Source organism: Phacochoerus africanus, chromosome 15 (assembly GCF_016906955.1).
Source record: "Phacochoerus africanus isolate WHEZ1 chromosome 15, ROS_Pafr_v1, whole genome shotgun sequence".
NCBI classification, from domain to species: Eukaryota; Metazoa; Chordata; class Mammalia; order Artiodactyla; family Suidae; genus Phacochoerus; species Phacochoerus africanus.
Window position 1 is genome coordinate 141,613,987 of NC_062558.1, and position 12,462 is coordinate 141,626,448.

Consider the following 12,462-nt stretch of genomic DNA (forward strand, 5'->3'; position numbering starts at 1 on the left):
CTGGAACCCTAGTGACTCTGCGGGTGCAGACTTTTGAGATGCACAGAGACACTCTCACGTGTGGCTCCCACGTCGAGCCCTTTCTTGGCCTCTGGCTGAGCCGCTAGGATGAGGGTGTCCTGGTGAGGCCTGGACACAGGCGTCTCACGACCGGCCCCTCGGAACCCAGGGTTTTGGTGCTCAGAATTGACTACGGAGGCCACTGCCCATGCGTGTGAAAAAGTAAACGAACGCAAGAATTTCCTCACCTTTAGGGCCTCCTCCCGCGGATACCTCGGCTTGTTCAGTCCAGAACTGAGCACACACGGTGTCGCCGAGCGCAAACCGGGTAACACGGCTTCAGTGAGCAGGCGTTTCCATCAACCCCGGCGAAGAGCGCCCAGCCCAGCCCGGCCTTACGGACCCCAGGGAGAGCCTGACCTTGAAGCCCGCTGCACCGCCCGCGTGACTGGGAGGAAGGCTCGAGCCCACATAGCCCCGCACCGTCAGAGAGGAGCTGTGGGTCCCTGATGCCGTGTTGAAAAGAGGATTTATTTGCTTCCGAAACCGACAGGCTACATTCTCCTCCTGTGAGTGGAGGTTTGAAGGCAGAGGCAGCCAGTTCCTATTGGTCTTTGAAGTTGGCCTTTCTCTTCTCCACGAACGCGGTCATGCCTTCCTTCTGGTCTTCCTGGGGGAGAAGGAAAAAGCAGAGATGCCCGGTCACCTTCCTCCTGAGTCAAGGTGCAAGGCTCTGCCTGTGCGGGGGTTTGCTCGCTGCCTGCAGGGCTCCCCCACTGCCCTGGGCCGTCCACACTCACAAGGCTCTGCGGCAGGATCAGCTCAAAAACTGGGAACCGTCTGGATTCCCTGACCCATTGGGGCCGGCCTGGGACCGGGTATCTTTATCACAAACTCAGCCGCCCTGCCCTGGTGAGGGTCACTCAGGAACCATAAATCTGCAAGTCCAATCGACTCTCATTTCCGGAGAAGCTCAGAGGCCCGATCCCGGGCCACGCACCGAAGCACCCACTCGGCTAGTCCTGATCTGGGTCAGGACGTGAGACCGAGAGTCCAGGCTCTACCTCTGCACCCTCCTCCGTGCGCGCACCTCCTCAAGAGCCGGAGCCATTTTCTTTCCTTTTCTTTTTCTCCTTTTAGGGCCCAACCCGCAGCACAGGGAGGTTCCCAGGCTAGGGGTCCAGTTGGAGCTACAGCTGCCGGCCTGCCCCACAGCCACAGCAACTCAGGATCCGAGTCGCATCTGTGACCTACACCACAGCTCACGGCAACGTCAGATTCTTAACTCACTGAACGAGGCCAGAGTTCGAACCTGAGTCCTCATGGATACGAGTCAGATTTGTTTCTGCCGAGCCGCAGCGGGAACGCCGAGCCAAAGCCATTTTCTTTTCTTCTTTCTTTTTGCTTTTTAGGGCCCAACCCACGGCATATGGATTCCCAGCCTAGGGGTCGAATCAGAGCTACAGCCGCTGGCCTACACCAGAGCCACAGCAACATGGGATCCAAGCTGTGTCTGCGACCTACACCAGAGCTCACGGCAACGCTGGATCCTTAACCCACTGAGCGAGGCCAGGGATCGAACCCGCAACCTCATGGTTCCTAGTCGGATTCGTTTCTGCTGCGCTATGACGAGAGCTCCCAAAGCCGTTTTCAATCTTTCTTTTACAACATACCCAGATATGACTTTCTGATAGATGAATTTTAATGCCTATTAAAAGAATGATTTCCTCTATGTTACTGGCAGATATCCTAGAAGACAGAACTCCACGGCTCCCGCTGATAGCATTAGGATACGCTTGAGCCCCGTGCCAAGAGCCTGGAAGGATCTAGGAAAGTTACGGGATTGCATTTTTTTTTAATGTGACTGCCTTTTTATTTTACTTTATTTTTGGCCACACCCAAAGCATAAGAAAGTTCCGGGGCCAGGGACTGAACCCGAGCCACAGCAGTAACCCCAGCCACTGCAGTGACAATACTGAATCCTTAACCTGCTGCAGCAAGAGAACTCCAGGGATTGCATTTTAAACAAAGGAGCTTGTTGGAAGTGCTCCTGGGGTGCCGTGGGTTAAGGAATCAGCGTTGTCACTGCTGTGGTGCAGGTTTGATCCCCGGCCTGGGAATTGCCACGTGCCGTGGCCAAAAACATATATAAATATATATATTTTTCTTATATAGATGTATATATATGTTTTATATAGATGTATATGTTATATATGTATATATGAGGTTGCTGTTTTAGGATACAATTCCTAAGGTCTTTTATAATAGTAGATAACCCTGTAAAATTTTCTATACTTCTGAATTTCCATACACTGTACTTATTTGCAAAAATCACTCCTCAGTGACAGAACACATCTGATCCAGCTACACGAAAAGCTGACAGTTCTGAGCAGCGGTATTTAGCGATCAAATCTACAGGGAAGTTGCAGAAGCTTCTGGGGCCGAAGAGCGTGTCTCCATCTGAACAAGGCTTTTACTCACAGTGGCAAACGTTGAATAGAAGAGTTTCTTCTCTAACTTAAGTCCCTCTGCTAATGTCATTTCAAAAGCTGAAAGAGAAAACCCTGACGTTAGAAGCTGAGATGCCAGATGTGGGAAGGTAGAACTTTTTTGTTTTACAGGCAGGAAACACCCCTGGGAGACTGATGGGGACTTTGACTTCATGATTGCCTCTTTTTTTTTTTTTTTTTTGAATTTTAGGGCCGTACCCACAGCATATGGAAGTTCTCAGGCCAGGGGTCCAATCAGAGCTACGGCGGCTGGGTTACACCACAGCCACAACAATGCCGGATCCTTAACCTGCTGTGCGAGACCAGGGGTAGAACCCGTGTCCTCATGGACACTAGCTGGATTCATTTCTGCTGCACCAAGATGGGAACCCCCATGATTTTTTTTTCTGGCCGTGCCTACAGCGTGCAGAAGTTATGGGGCCAGGGATCGAACCTGAGCCACAGTGTCAACCTGAGCCATAGCAGTGACGATGCCAGATCCTTAAACTTCTGAGCCACCAGGGAACTCTCACGTCACCATGATTTAAAACAGCCTCCTGGGAGTTCCCTGGTGGCTCAGCCATTTAAGGACCTGGCATTGCTGCTGCTGTGGTGCAGGTTTGATCCCTGCCCTAGGAACTTCCGCCTGCCACAAGCATGGTCAAAAACAGGAGTTCCTGTCGTGGCGCAGGGGTTAACGAATCTGACTAGGAACCATGAAGTTGCGGGTTTGATCCCTGCCCTTGCTCAGTGGGTTAAGGATCCGGCATTGCCACGAGCTGTGGTGTAGGTCGCAGACGCGGCTCGGATCCCGCGTTGCTGTGGCTCTGGCGTAGGCTGGTGGCTGCAGCTCCAATTAGACCCCTAGCCTGGGAACCTCCATATGCCGCGGGAGCGGCCTAAGAAATGGCAAAAAGACAAAAGAAAAAAAAAAGTCAAAACAGCCTCCCTTCTCAAATGCTCCAGCCCAGCTGAGAGGCGTGGTGACCCCACATGAAGATGGGACGGCAGACGCTATCCAGTCACGGGAGGGTCTGAGGGAGCCCACAGAATTGTAGTCAAAAAGCATGACGAGGAGCTAAGGTCGAAAGCCAGGAAATGGAAGCCTGTGTAGACCAGAGCGCGTCCCGGGCCCTCTTTCTGGGGCACAGGTGACGCAACCCTGAGGCTCGTGGACACGTTTCCGTGGCAAGCACCAGCTGGGCAGCCCGCGCTGAGCAGCGACAGGTGCCCCCGGCCTTGCACCACGTCCCCTTCTGCGCTCTACACACTCGTGTTTGTGCCAGGGCCCAGGGCTGGGGGGGGGGAGGGTTCTCGACCAGCAACCCTGGGCACAGGGACCGCTCAGGGACAGGGACCGCTCACTGAGATGCGAACCCTCGGACGATTCTGAGGAGGGGGCGCTGATGGCGGAGCTGCCGGCTGAGAGGAGCAGCTTCGGCTTGCTCAGCCCTGGCTCCTGCAGGGCTGCCAGGCCCCCGGGCTCTCCCTGCACGCCGGGGCTGCCCACCAGCGGCCTGTCCCCCAGGCCGGCCCTGTCCCCGGGTTTGCTTCCAAGGGGGGCAACCAGAAACCAGAACTCCGCAAAGAGCCCAAATCGAAACACAGAGAAGCCCAACAATTCTGGTGCCGGTGGCGGCGAGGCCTCATGGAGAGCCGGGTGGCGGGTGCTCACAAGCAGCCCCGTGCGACCTCCGCGCTCCTTCGGGCGCAGTCCCTACCTGCGTTCACTGACTCCTTGGCCATTGCTGTGACAATCTTAGAGTTGCTGGCAATTTTTTCTGCACACTGGATGGCTTCTTCGACCAGAGTCTCGACAGGAAAAATTTTGCTAACAAGACCTAAAACACAAAGAGGTAAAAAAGGATCCGGTGAAACAGCTGGTTCTCTCTCCAGGTCACGGCGAGTCCTCCAGGGGCTGACGAAGCTGCAGACACAGGGAAGGGTCCACAGCGTCCCCTGGGGGCTGCCGCCCTGGGCTCCCACTGTCACAGGTCACCGAAGGCAGGGAGAGGGTGCGCCTGCGGAGGGGCTCAGAGACCCCCCCATTGCTCACACTGGCTCCGGGAAGCCGAACGGTTTCATTATGACTCTCCAGCCTGTGTGCGTGGGTCAGTCACTCCCTTGCACGTGGATAAAAGACAACGCTGGTGAGTCCCCTGAGCCCCCAGGACCCCGGAAGGCTCTGTGCTGACTGCCCGCCGCAGCCTCTGGCACAGCGCCCCACTCCACTCAGCGTCCCGAGGGCAGCTCACGGGACGGCCCCGCTCATACCTGCTTGTTTCGCATCCTGGGCTGAGATCCGGTCACCAGTGAGGACCATCTCCATGGTCAGTGACTTTCCCACGGCGCGGGTCAGCCGCTGGGTGCCCCCTGCACCTGCAGGGCCAGAGGGCTGCTGGTCACGGCGGGCTCTGCAGCCAGCGCGAGCCAAGATCCCAGATGTGGTGCTGGCAAGACCCGAGGGGCCGAAGCTGCGCCCCTTGGTCAGGGCAGGTGGGCAGAACCAGGGCGTCCCCCAGGCGGGGAAGTGGGGGGAGCCCTGAGAAACCTCAGGGGAGGCTCCGGGCCACACTCAGGCCCCCATGCCCGCTGCCCTGGGTGCCCTGTGTCAGCACCGCGCAGGAGGGAGGAGACTCTGGACAGATGCGTGGAGCTCAGACCGTGACCCAAGCCCACCCAGAGGGCAGCTGGGGGCGGCCCGCAATCCCTGCTTGCTCGGCTCGAGGTGTGCAGGGGGCTCCCGCCTCCCGGGCCTCTGGAAGAGCCCATCTCTCTCAGGGCTCTGCGGGTGCCCAGCCCTGCGAGGACCTTTGCCCCATGGCCCCTCTCGCCCTCCCACTCACTCCACACCCTCTGGCTGGAAAGAGGGAGGGCCCTGTCATCTGCTCTCGGTGACTCCCAGGGCCCCAGAACGAGCCAAAGGGACCACCTGAGGCAGACACCCACCATCCAGCAGACCCGGCTGCCGCCTCAACGCAGGGGGACCTCGGGCCCTGGGACGGAACAAACCTGGGGGTCAGGGAGCTCGCATGGGCTTCCCTCACCCTCAGCTGACCCGACACCCTCTCCTGACCCCACAGCGGCCCCTGTCTGGCCCGACTGGCTCCGGAGATGCCCTGGGCTCCAGGTCTACGCACGGGGCACCCACGTCAGGAGGACCGAGGGCCAGAGGCATCACTGCTGGCCACTGCCCAACAGTCACCCTGCCCATGGGGCCCCTGCTTCCCTGCTCTGAACCCTGGCTCCTGCTCTGGCCACTGAAACGTGAGCTCTCAGTGCCATGGTCACCGCATTCTCGCCTTCAAGCTGCTGACCGACGAGGATCCACCACTGACGCGGCTCAGGAGTGAGACTCAGTGCGGCTGTCAGCCACGGTGTGACGGGCCTTTCCTGGCAGTTGGACCCAAGGCCCGGCCATCACAGAGGAGCTGGAAAGCTCTGAGGCCACGGGCCCCTCTCAGGGCTGCCGTGCCCCTGCGGGCTCCGTGTGCCGACAGGCAGCCACCGTCCAGGCTCGCACGACAGCCCCACGTGCTTCTGTGCCTCACTGGAACAGCCCACATGTGCCCAAGCCGCGGGCAGGTTTCGGACAACTTGAAACGCTTCTGCTACTGTCGCGGCTCCTTACCTGGGATGGTTCCCAGCAGGATTTCCGGCTGCCCAAACTGGGCCTTCTCTCCAGCATAAACGATGTCACACATCATGGCAAGTTCACAGCCGCCCCCAAGCTGAAAAACAACACGCAGCAGCACAAGGGGCGCCCGTCGACCCCCTCTGTTTGCTTATGTAAAGTTTCTACTAAGATGAAACTCAGTCCGGGCACAGCGAGGAGTAACACCGGGAAGCAAAGGGAGTTAACTGTTCCCGTGCGTTACCTACACAGTGGATGCTGGCAAACCGTAAAGGGCCAGGGGGCACATGCTATTGGCTTTGCAGGTCCTACAGTGCCTGCTGTGGCCACTCCATCCGCTGTGGGAGCTCCAAGGCAGCCACAGAGAGGAGAAGTGGCGGGCACACGGTCCAATAATCACTGCCTGCTGACGTCACGGAGCCTGACTGAGGAACCCTTAGCCGAGTGCCTTCCTCCCTTCTCTACAGGCTGCAGCCAGCCCCAGGGCCTCTGGTCCAGGTGCCCGCAGGACACCCTGACGTGCCAAGTGTAGAGCTGCCAATGGTAGCAAAAGATGTCAGGTGACAGGACAGCGCAGGCTGGAAGGCCACCGAACTGCACAGAGAGCAAACACGTGTGCCCTTAACCTGGCAGAGGGAAGGACACTCCCAGGCAGTTTCAGGGGCCGCTAAGGACGGGGGGGCTTTACTGACAAGGGAATCCATCCGAAGGCCAACAGCTGAGCGCCTGCTGACAGAGCTATAATGTCCCTGGACATTCCTGCCTCTGTGGCATCGCTCGGCAGCAAAGGCCCACGAGCATGGGATAAGATGAGGCCTCCCCTAAACAAAACTCAGTGCTATTGCACACACACAGGTCCAACTCCTTTGGGTGTCCTGACGTAAGGAGGAGGCGCACACTCACGGCGTAGCCATTGACAGCAGCTATGACCGGCTTCCTGACCCGGGCGAGCTGGTCCCAGTGGCTCAAGAACCCACCGGAGTAGCAGTCCTGGAAGGTCTGGTTCTGCATTTCCTTGATGTCAGCTCCGGCTGGGGCAGAAATGAGGTCCCGGTTACCAGAGCAGAGGCCCCACACCAACAGGTGGCTACGGAGCGTCCCCTGCAGGTAGGCCCTGGGGGCTGCAGGCAATGGCCACAACATGGACCACAGCTGGGCGGGGGTGGAGCACCACACCACCACACGAGGGGATGCAGAGGGGTGTGGATGGGAAACTGAGCGCAGGGGGAAGGCGGGGCTCCCTCAACAGTCGCACACACAGGAGACCTGATGCCTCCGAACACAAAGAGCGTCAGGCATCAGAGTAGCCTCTCCAGGCAGCTCCGGGTTCCGTCCCATGCTATGCAACTTTCCTGATGCGTTCACAGATCTCTAGGCCCGCTACCACGCCATGGTGTGATCGTGCACCTGGCTGGCCTGTCACCATGCTGCCCACCTCACCTGCAAAGGCCTTCTCCCCGCCTGTGAGGACGATGGCGCCCACGGCCGGGTCCTCCTCGAAGGCCTGCAGTGCCTGGTTGAGCTCCAAGATCAGGCCCTTGCAGAGCGCGTTGAGTGCTTTGGGGCGGTTCAGCTGGATCAGCCCCACGTTGCTGCTCTTCCCCTTCTTTGCGACGACGATGTGCTCGAAGTGTGCGCCTGGGGATGGGGACCACAAGGGATTGCCACTCACAGGGGCAGCAGACTGGGGGATGCACCCATGAGTGCGCAGAGTGGCCCGACAGGACCCCGGAGGGCCCCTGCTCAGCTCGCAGCTGCGTGGGCGGCTTTTGTAGTGCTCTCTGCTTCCAGAGATGTTGGAACATTGCCTTAAGTTAAAATGAACAGCAGCCTTCCTTCTCCTGAACGCCTGGGTCAGCACCTCCCCGAACCTGCGCTAGACTAGACAGCCTGTGATTCTGCAAACCTGGGATAAGGAAACTCCTTCTTTCTTCCTTTCGGTCTATTTTTTTGCCTTTTCTAGGGCCGCACCCGTGGCACATGGAGATTCCGAGGCTAGGGTTCTAATGGGAGCTGTAGCCACCGGCCTACACCACAGCCACAGCAACGCGGGATCCTTAACCCACTGAGCGAGGCCAGGGATCGAACCCGCAACCTCATGGTTCCTAGTTGGATTCGTTAACCACTGTGCCAGGATGGGAACTCCAGGAAACTCCTTTCAACAAAGGTCCACTAGGTGCGGGGAATGAAGCTGCACACTGCAGGCTTCCAGCCTTGCTGGGAGGCCCCCCTGGGCGGGGCGGGGCGGGGGGGGGGGGGGGGGGGGGAGGCACACACAGGCAAAGGCAACTGCGGAGGCCCACAGGGGCTGCTCGCCCAGACAAGAAGCTTAACCAAGGTGGTTTGCTTTCTTGAACAGCGAAAGAGGGAGGCGGTACCCATCCCATTGGCTTGATGGGGAATAACTGAAATCACACATGTAAAGGCAGCACGACTGTCACATACAAGCCCGGGAAACAACTGCTAATCACAGGCTAGGATGCAGCAGCAGGTGGCCAAAGAGAACTTAAAACCAACACTTGTTAGTGAGGTTGTTAGCGGACCAAAAGTGAAGGAAGAGGCGGCGGGAATTCTTCCCCAGCTCAGCGACGTGGGCAAGGGTTGCCGCGGGGAACTGGGCAGAGGTGCTCGGCAGAGAGGAGGAGGGGCGCGCGGCGGTCGGGGCGGGGCCGAATCCGAAGGCCGGAGCCCAGGAGAAGGCCTGGACCTGGGGAGGCCCGGGCAGGAGGCACAGCGGGACAGCACGAGCTTCCCCTTCCTACTCCAGAGGCGCTAAGCGCACCTTCTCTTAAAGTCTGAGGAATTTCACAACAGCCAAACGCTGAAATGGTCAGAGGTCTGAGCTCTCGGTCCCTGGTCTCCGGAGTTGAGGCGCTAGTGACCCCAGGGCTCCGCCAGCTCGGGCAGCAGGTGCCGGGAGGGGCTGCGAGGCTGGCCGGGTCCCCTGCAGGGGCGGGGTCCCGCCTAGCGGCGCGCCCAGGGCTGAGGCCCGGGGGTCCCGGGCGCTGCCGAGGGACCCCCGCCGCGGGTCCGCCCCCCCCCACCCCGCACTCACTCGAGGCCAAGGAGCGCAGCGCGGGGCAGCCGGGCCAGGCGCGCAGCGGGGCGCGGACGCGTGGCAGCAAGGCGCGCAGGGTCGCCATGGCGCTCCCGGGACGAGGGGCCCCACTGCCCGAAGCCAGCCCAGCGGAGGCACAGCCCAGCGGAGCCGCCCCCCGGCCGCGCCAGTCAGGGCTCGCCCCGCCCACTGCGGGCATCGCGAGACCAGGCGGCGGAAGGGGCGGGGCCGCGGTCAGGGGGCGGAAGGAGGCGGGGAGCGCACAGGTTCCGGCGGGGCGGGAGGAGGGGCAAGGGGTGGGGCCGGGGCCGTGCGGCGGCCGGAGAGGGGGAGGCTCCGGCGCCGGTCCTTGCCCGCGTCCCTGTGCCCCGGTCAGCGCCGCCTTTAGCGGAGCCCGCTCCGTGGCGTCCTTCCAGCAGCCCCGAAGACCTGAGAGCAGACCCGCCAGGGCCGGCCGAGCCGTGGGGGTGGGGGCGGAAACTCGCGTGGGCTGCGCGCCGCGTGCGCGAACCTGGAGGGCCGCCCGCGCACACCGGCCCAGGACACACCGGGCGGTGAAATCAGGCCTCCGGGCGACGTTCAGGTGTAATTCGGGGCAGAAAGCCAGAGCACCCGGAGAGGCCTCTGAGCCGTGCGGCCCTTGAGTTAGGGGATTCTCGTTTGTGTTTTAAAGGGGAGGACAAAGATGCAGTTAATCATCGTTTTGAGCCATTTCTGTCGGGCTGTCTCTGGTTTACGGTCTCAGGCCACGTGGTCCATGGCGTGGCGGTCTGGTCGCTCGGCCTGCCCTGGAGAAGCAACCTGAGCTTGTGTGTTGATGTCTGCAGTGGCAGTGATGGTTTGCTGAGGATGTCACCCGCAACCGCGATTTTAGTTGTCTGACTTTGGTTGCTATTCACTTGGCGCAGGACTGAGGTCGGGAGACAAGAAAGAGAAGAAAGTTTTGGGTAGAGAGATTCGTCAGAAGCTCAGTAGGGAAACTAGGTTTTAGGGGGCCTTGGTTTCAATAGTTTTCAATATTGAAAATGTGTACCAGACCCTGAGTCCTTGTGTTTGGAAGGAAAAGCCTTTTAGCCTCCCAGCCTCCCCTCAGTCTCAAAAGTTAATGATTAGGAAACTTTGTTATAGCTAAAAAAAACAAAGCAGTCTCCATTATGTCATGCTCTGCCTTGGCCACCAACTGGACTTTGTTTCCTTTCTCCTTAGAGTTCTAGGCACCTAGTGTCCAGCTTCCCCAAATGGCCTCTTCCTTGCTAATTGCGTGCTTTTACTCTTGGTTTCCACATAGGCAGAGTTAGGGTGCACCTAGTGTTTTCGTTTGTACATGGAACACTTGCTAATACACCTTTCCTGTAAGCAGTCTTCATTCAAGAGAAGAGGTTCAGGCATAATAACCCCCAAAGACAACCAGAGACCATCACTGGACCGACTGACGCAGGCCTCGGCAACTCTGAAATGACCTGTGGAGGGAAAATAATGTACACACCTTAATCAGTAATCCTGTCTTTCAGAATAAACCTATAAGACCCCTTGCTGTCCCCTCTCAAGGCAGGACACAGTTTTAAGGTGTTAGCCTACTGTGGCCTCCTTTGCCTGGCAAAGCAATAAAGCTGTTCTTTCTGTTTCACCTAAAACTCTGTCTCTGAGACTTAATTGGCACCGTGTACAGAGGCCGAGTTTTGGCTCCAATGTCAAAGATTATACTGCTTTGCAGCACAGAAAGAATTAGGGGCAGAGGTAAGTGCTTAGATAAGGAAAAGACAAGTTATTAGCAAAATGCTTCCTTTTAGAGACATCCTGTAACTGGTTTTCCATTGCTGTTCATTGTTTCACAGGCGCCGCAACCATCCGCTGTTTCTCTTCCTGTCCCATTTCATGTCTGGAGGTGCGCACGCGGTGTTGTTCATGGATGCTGCAAGAGCAGAGACATTTTGCGGCATTGAACAATTCATATCACGCCGAGATTTATGTATTTATAGGTCTCGTCATAACACACATGACTTGTGATACTTATTCTTTAGATTATTTTGATTTATAAATTTAAGTGGTTAGACATATCAGTAGTCTCCATTTCTGTTCTTGCCCAAGTTCTGCAAATTTGAGGGTGGAAATAAAAGATCACCTACCAATGAAAAGCACAACATAGATGGAAGTAAATAATAAAATCCAGAAAAGAATCAGAGAGAATGGATGTGTGTGTGTGTATGACTGGGTCACTTTGCTGTACAGCAGAAATTATCACAACCTAGTAAATCAACTATGCTTCAGTAAAACTTTATTTTTTAAATTTTATTTAATTTCTTACAGAATAAAATAGTTATATTTAAACACAATTACATATATCATGGATCTTAAGAAACAGATTAAGGAGTTCCTGTTGCGGCTCAGTGGTTAACAAATCCGACTGGGAACCATGAGGTTGCAGGTTCGATCCCTGACCTTGCTCAGTGGGTTAAGGATCCTGCGTTGCTGTGAGCTGTGGTGTGGGTCGCAGATGCAGCTCGGATCCCACATTGCTGTGGCTTTGGCGTAGGCCGGTGGCTACAGCTCCAATTCGACCCCGAGCCTGGGAACCTCCATGTGCCGAAGAAGTGGCCCTAGAAAAGGCAAAAGGACAGAAAAAAAAAAAAAAAACAGATTAAGTGACTCCCTCTGGAGAAGTGGAATGGAAAATATGCTGAGACAAATAGGAAATTTATTCTATACTTTATCCCATTTTGCATGGCTTTCATCTTTACTATTTAGTATTGTCTATTACATTTCAATTTTTCTTTAAAAATTAGCATTATATTAAAATTGTGTATATTATGCAGCTAAAATTTATAAAGAAGAAAGCCTTATATACACCATTAAACTTTTTATATAGCATAATAAAAAGAATAACTGGTAAGAATAACAAAAATTATACACCCTCTGAAAATAAGTAAAATATAAAATGCATAAATTGGTTAAAAAACAGTGTAACTATATAAATATGTCCTCACAATTTGTTACGTCTTATTGATTCTTCAATATGGGCGTTACACCATTCTAGGTGATGTGATAAACAAGACATTATAGACCTTACATTGTACCATGGAGAGAAAGTGTTATTAATAATACAATTGTAGAACTGTGTAATTGTACAGTTGTATTATTTCATTATAATTATCATACATTCTTTGATGGAGAGGAAATCAGAATCAGATCTGAGAAGACTTCAGCATTCCAAGAATGATGTCAAATGACCCCCTTCATGGTGGATTATGCACTTATTGACTATGAGATATATTTCTTCTCTA

General features: G+C 55.9%; 1 protein-coding gene across 1 annotated transcript; it reads right to left on the bottom strand.

The window, feature by feature from the left end:
* Positions 1-510: 510 nt before the first annotated feature.
* On the bottom strand, positions 511-9,386 carry ECHS1 (enoyl-CoA hydratase, short chain 1). Its single transcript, XM_047760983.1, has 8 exons — positions 9,179-9,386; positions 7,564-7,761; positions 7,027-7,154; positions 6,121-6,220; positions 4,764-4,868; positions 4,211-4,330; positions 2,482-2,549; positions 511-670 (listed from the first exon to the last, which is right to left on the bottom strand). Exons 1-8 carry the CDS (start codon positions 9,378-9,380, stop codon positions 605-607), a joined length of 987 nt encoding a protein of 328 aa, XP_047616939.1. The 5' UTR covers positions 9,381-9,386; the 3' UTR covers positions 511-604.
* Between the last annotated feature and the right edge of the window lie 3,076 nt (positions 9,387-12,462).

Coding starts and splice junctions, on each gene's coding strand:
- ECHS1 (XM_047760983.1), bottom strand. CDS start 9,380: ATGCCCGCAGTGGGCGGGGCGAGCCCTGACTGGCGCGGCCGGGGGGCG. Junction 7,155..7,563: donor CGGGGAGAAGGCCTTTGCAG/GTGAGGTGGGCA, acceptor TTTCTGCCCCAG/CCGGAGCTGACATCAAGGAA. Junction 2,550..4,210: donor CAAGGAGTCAGTGAACGCAG/GTAGGGACTGCG, acceptor TTTCTCTTTCAG/CTTTTGAAATGACATTAGCA.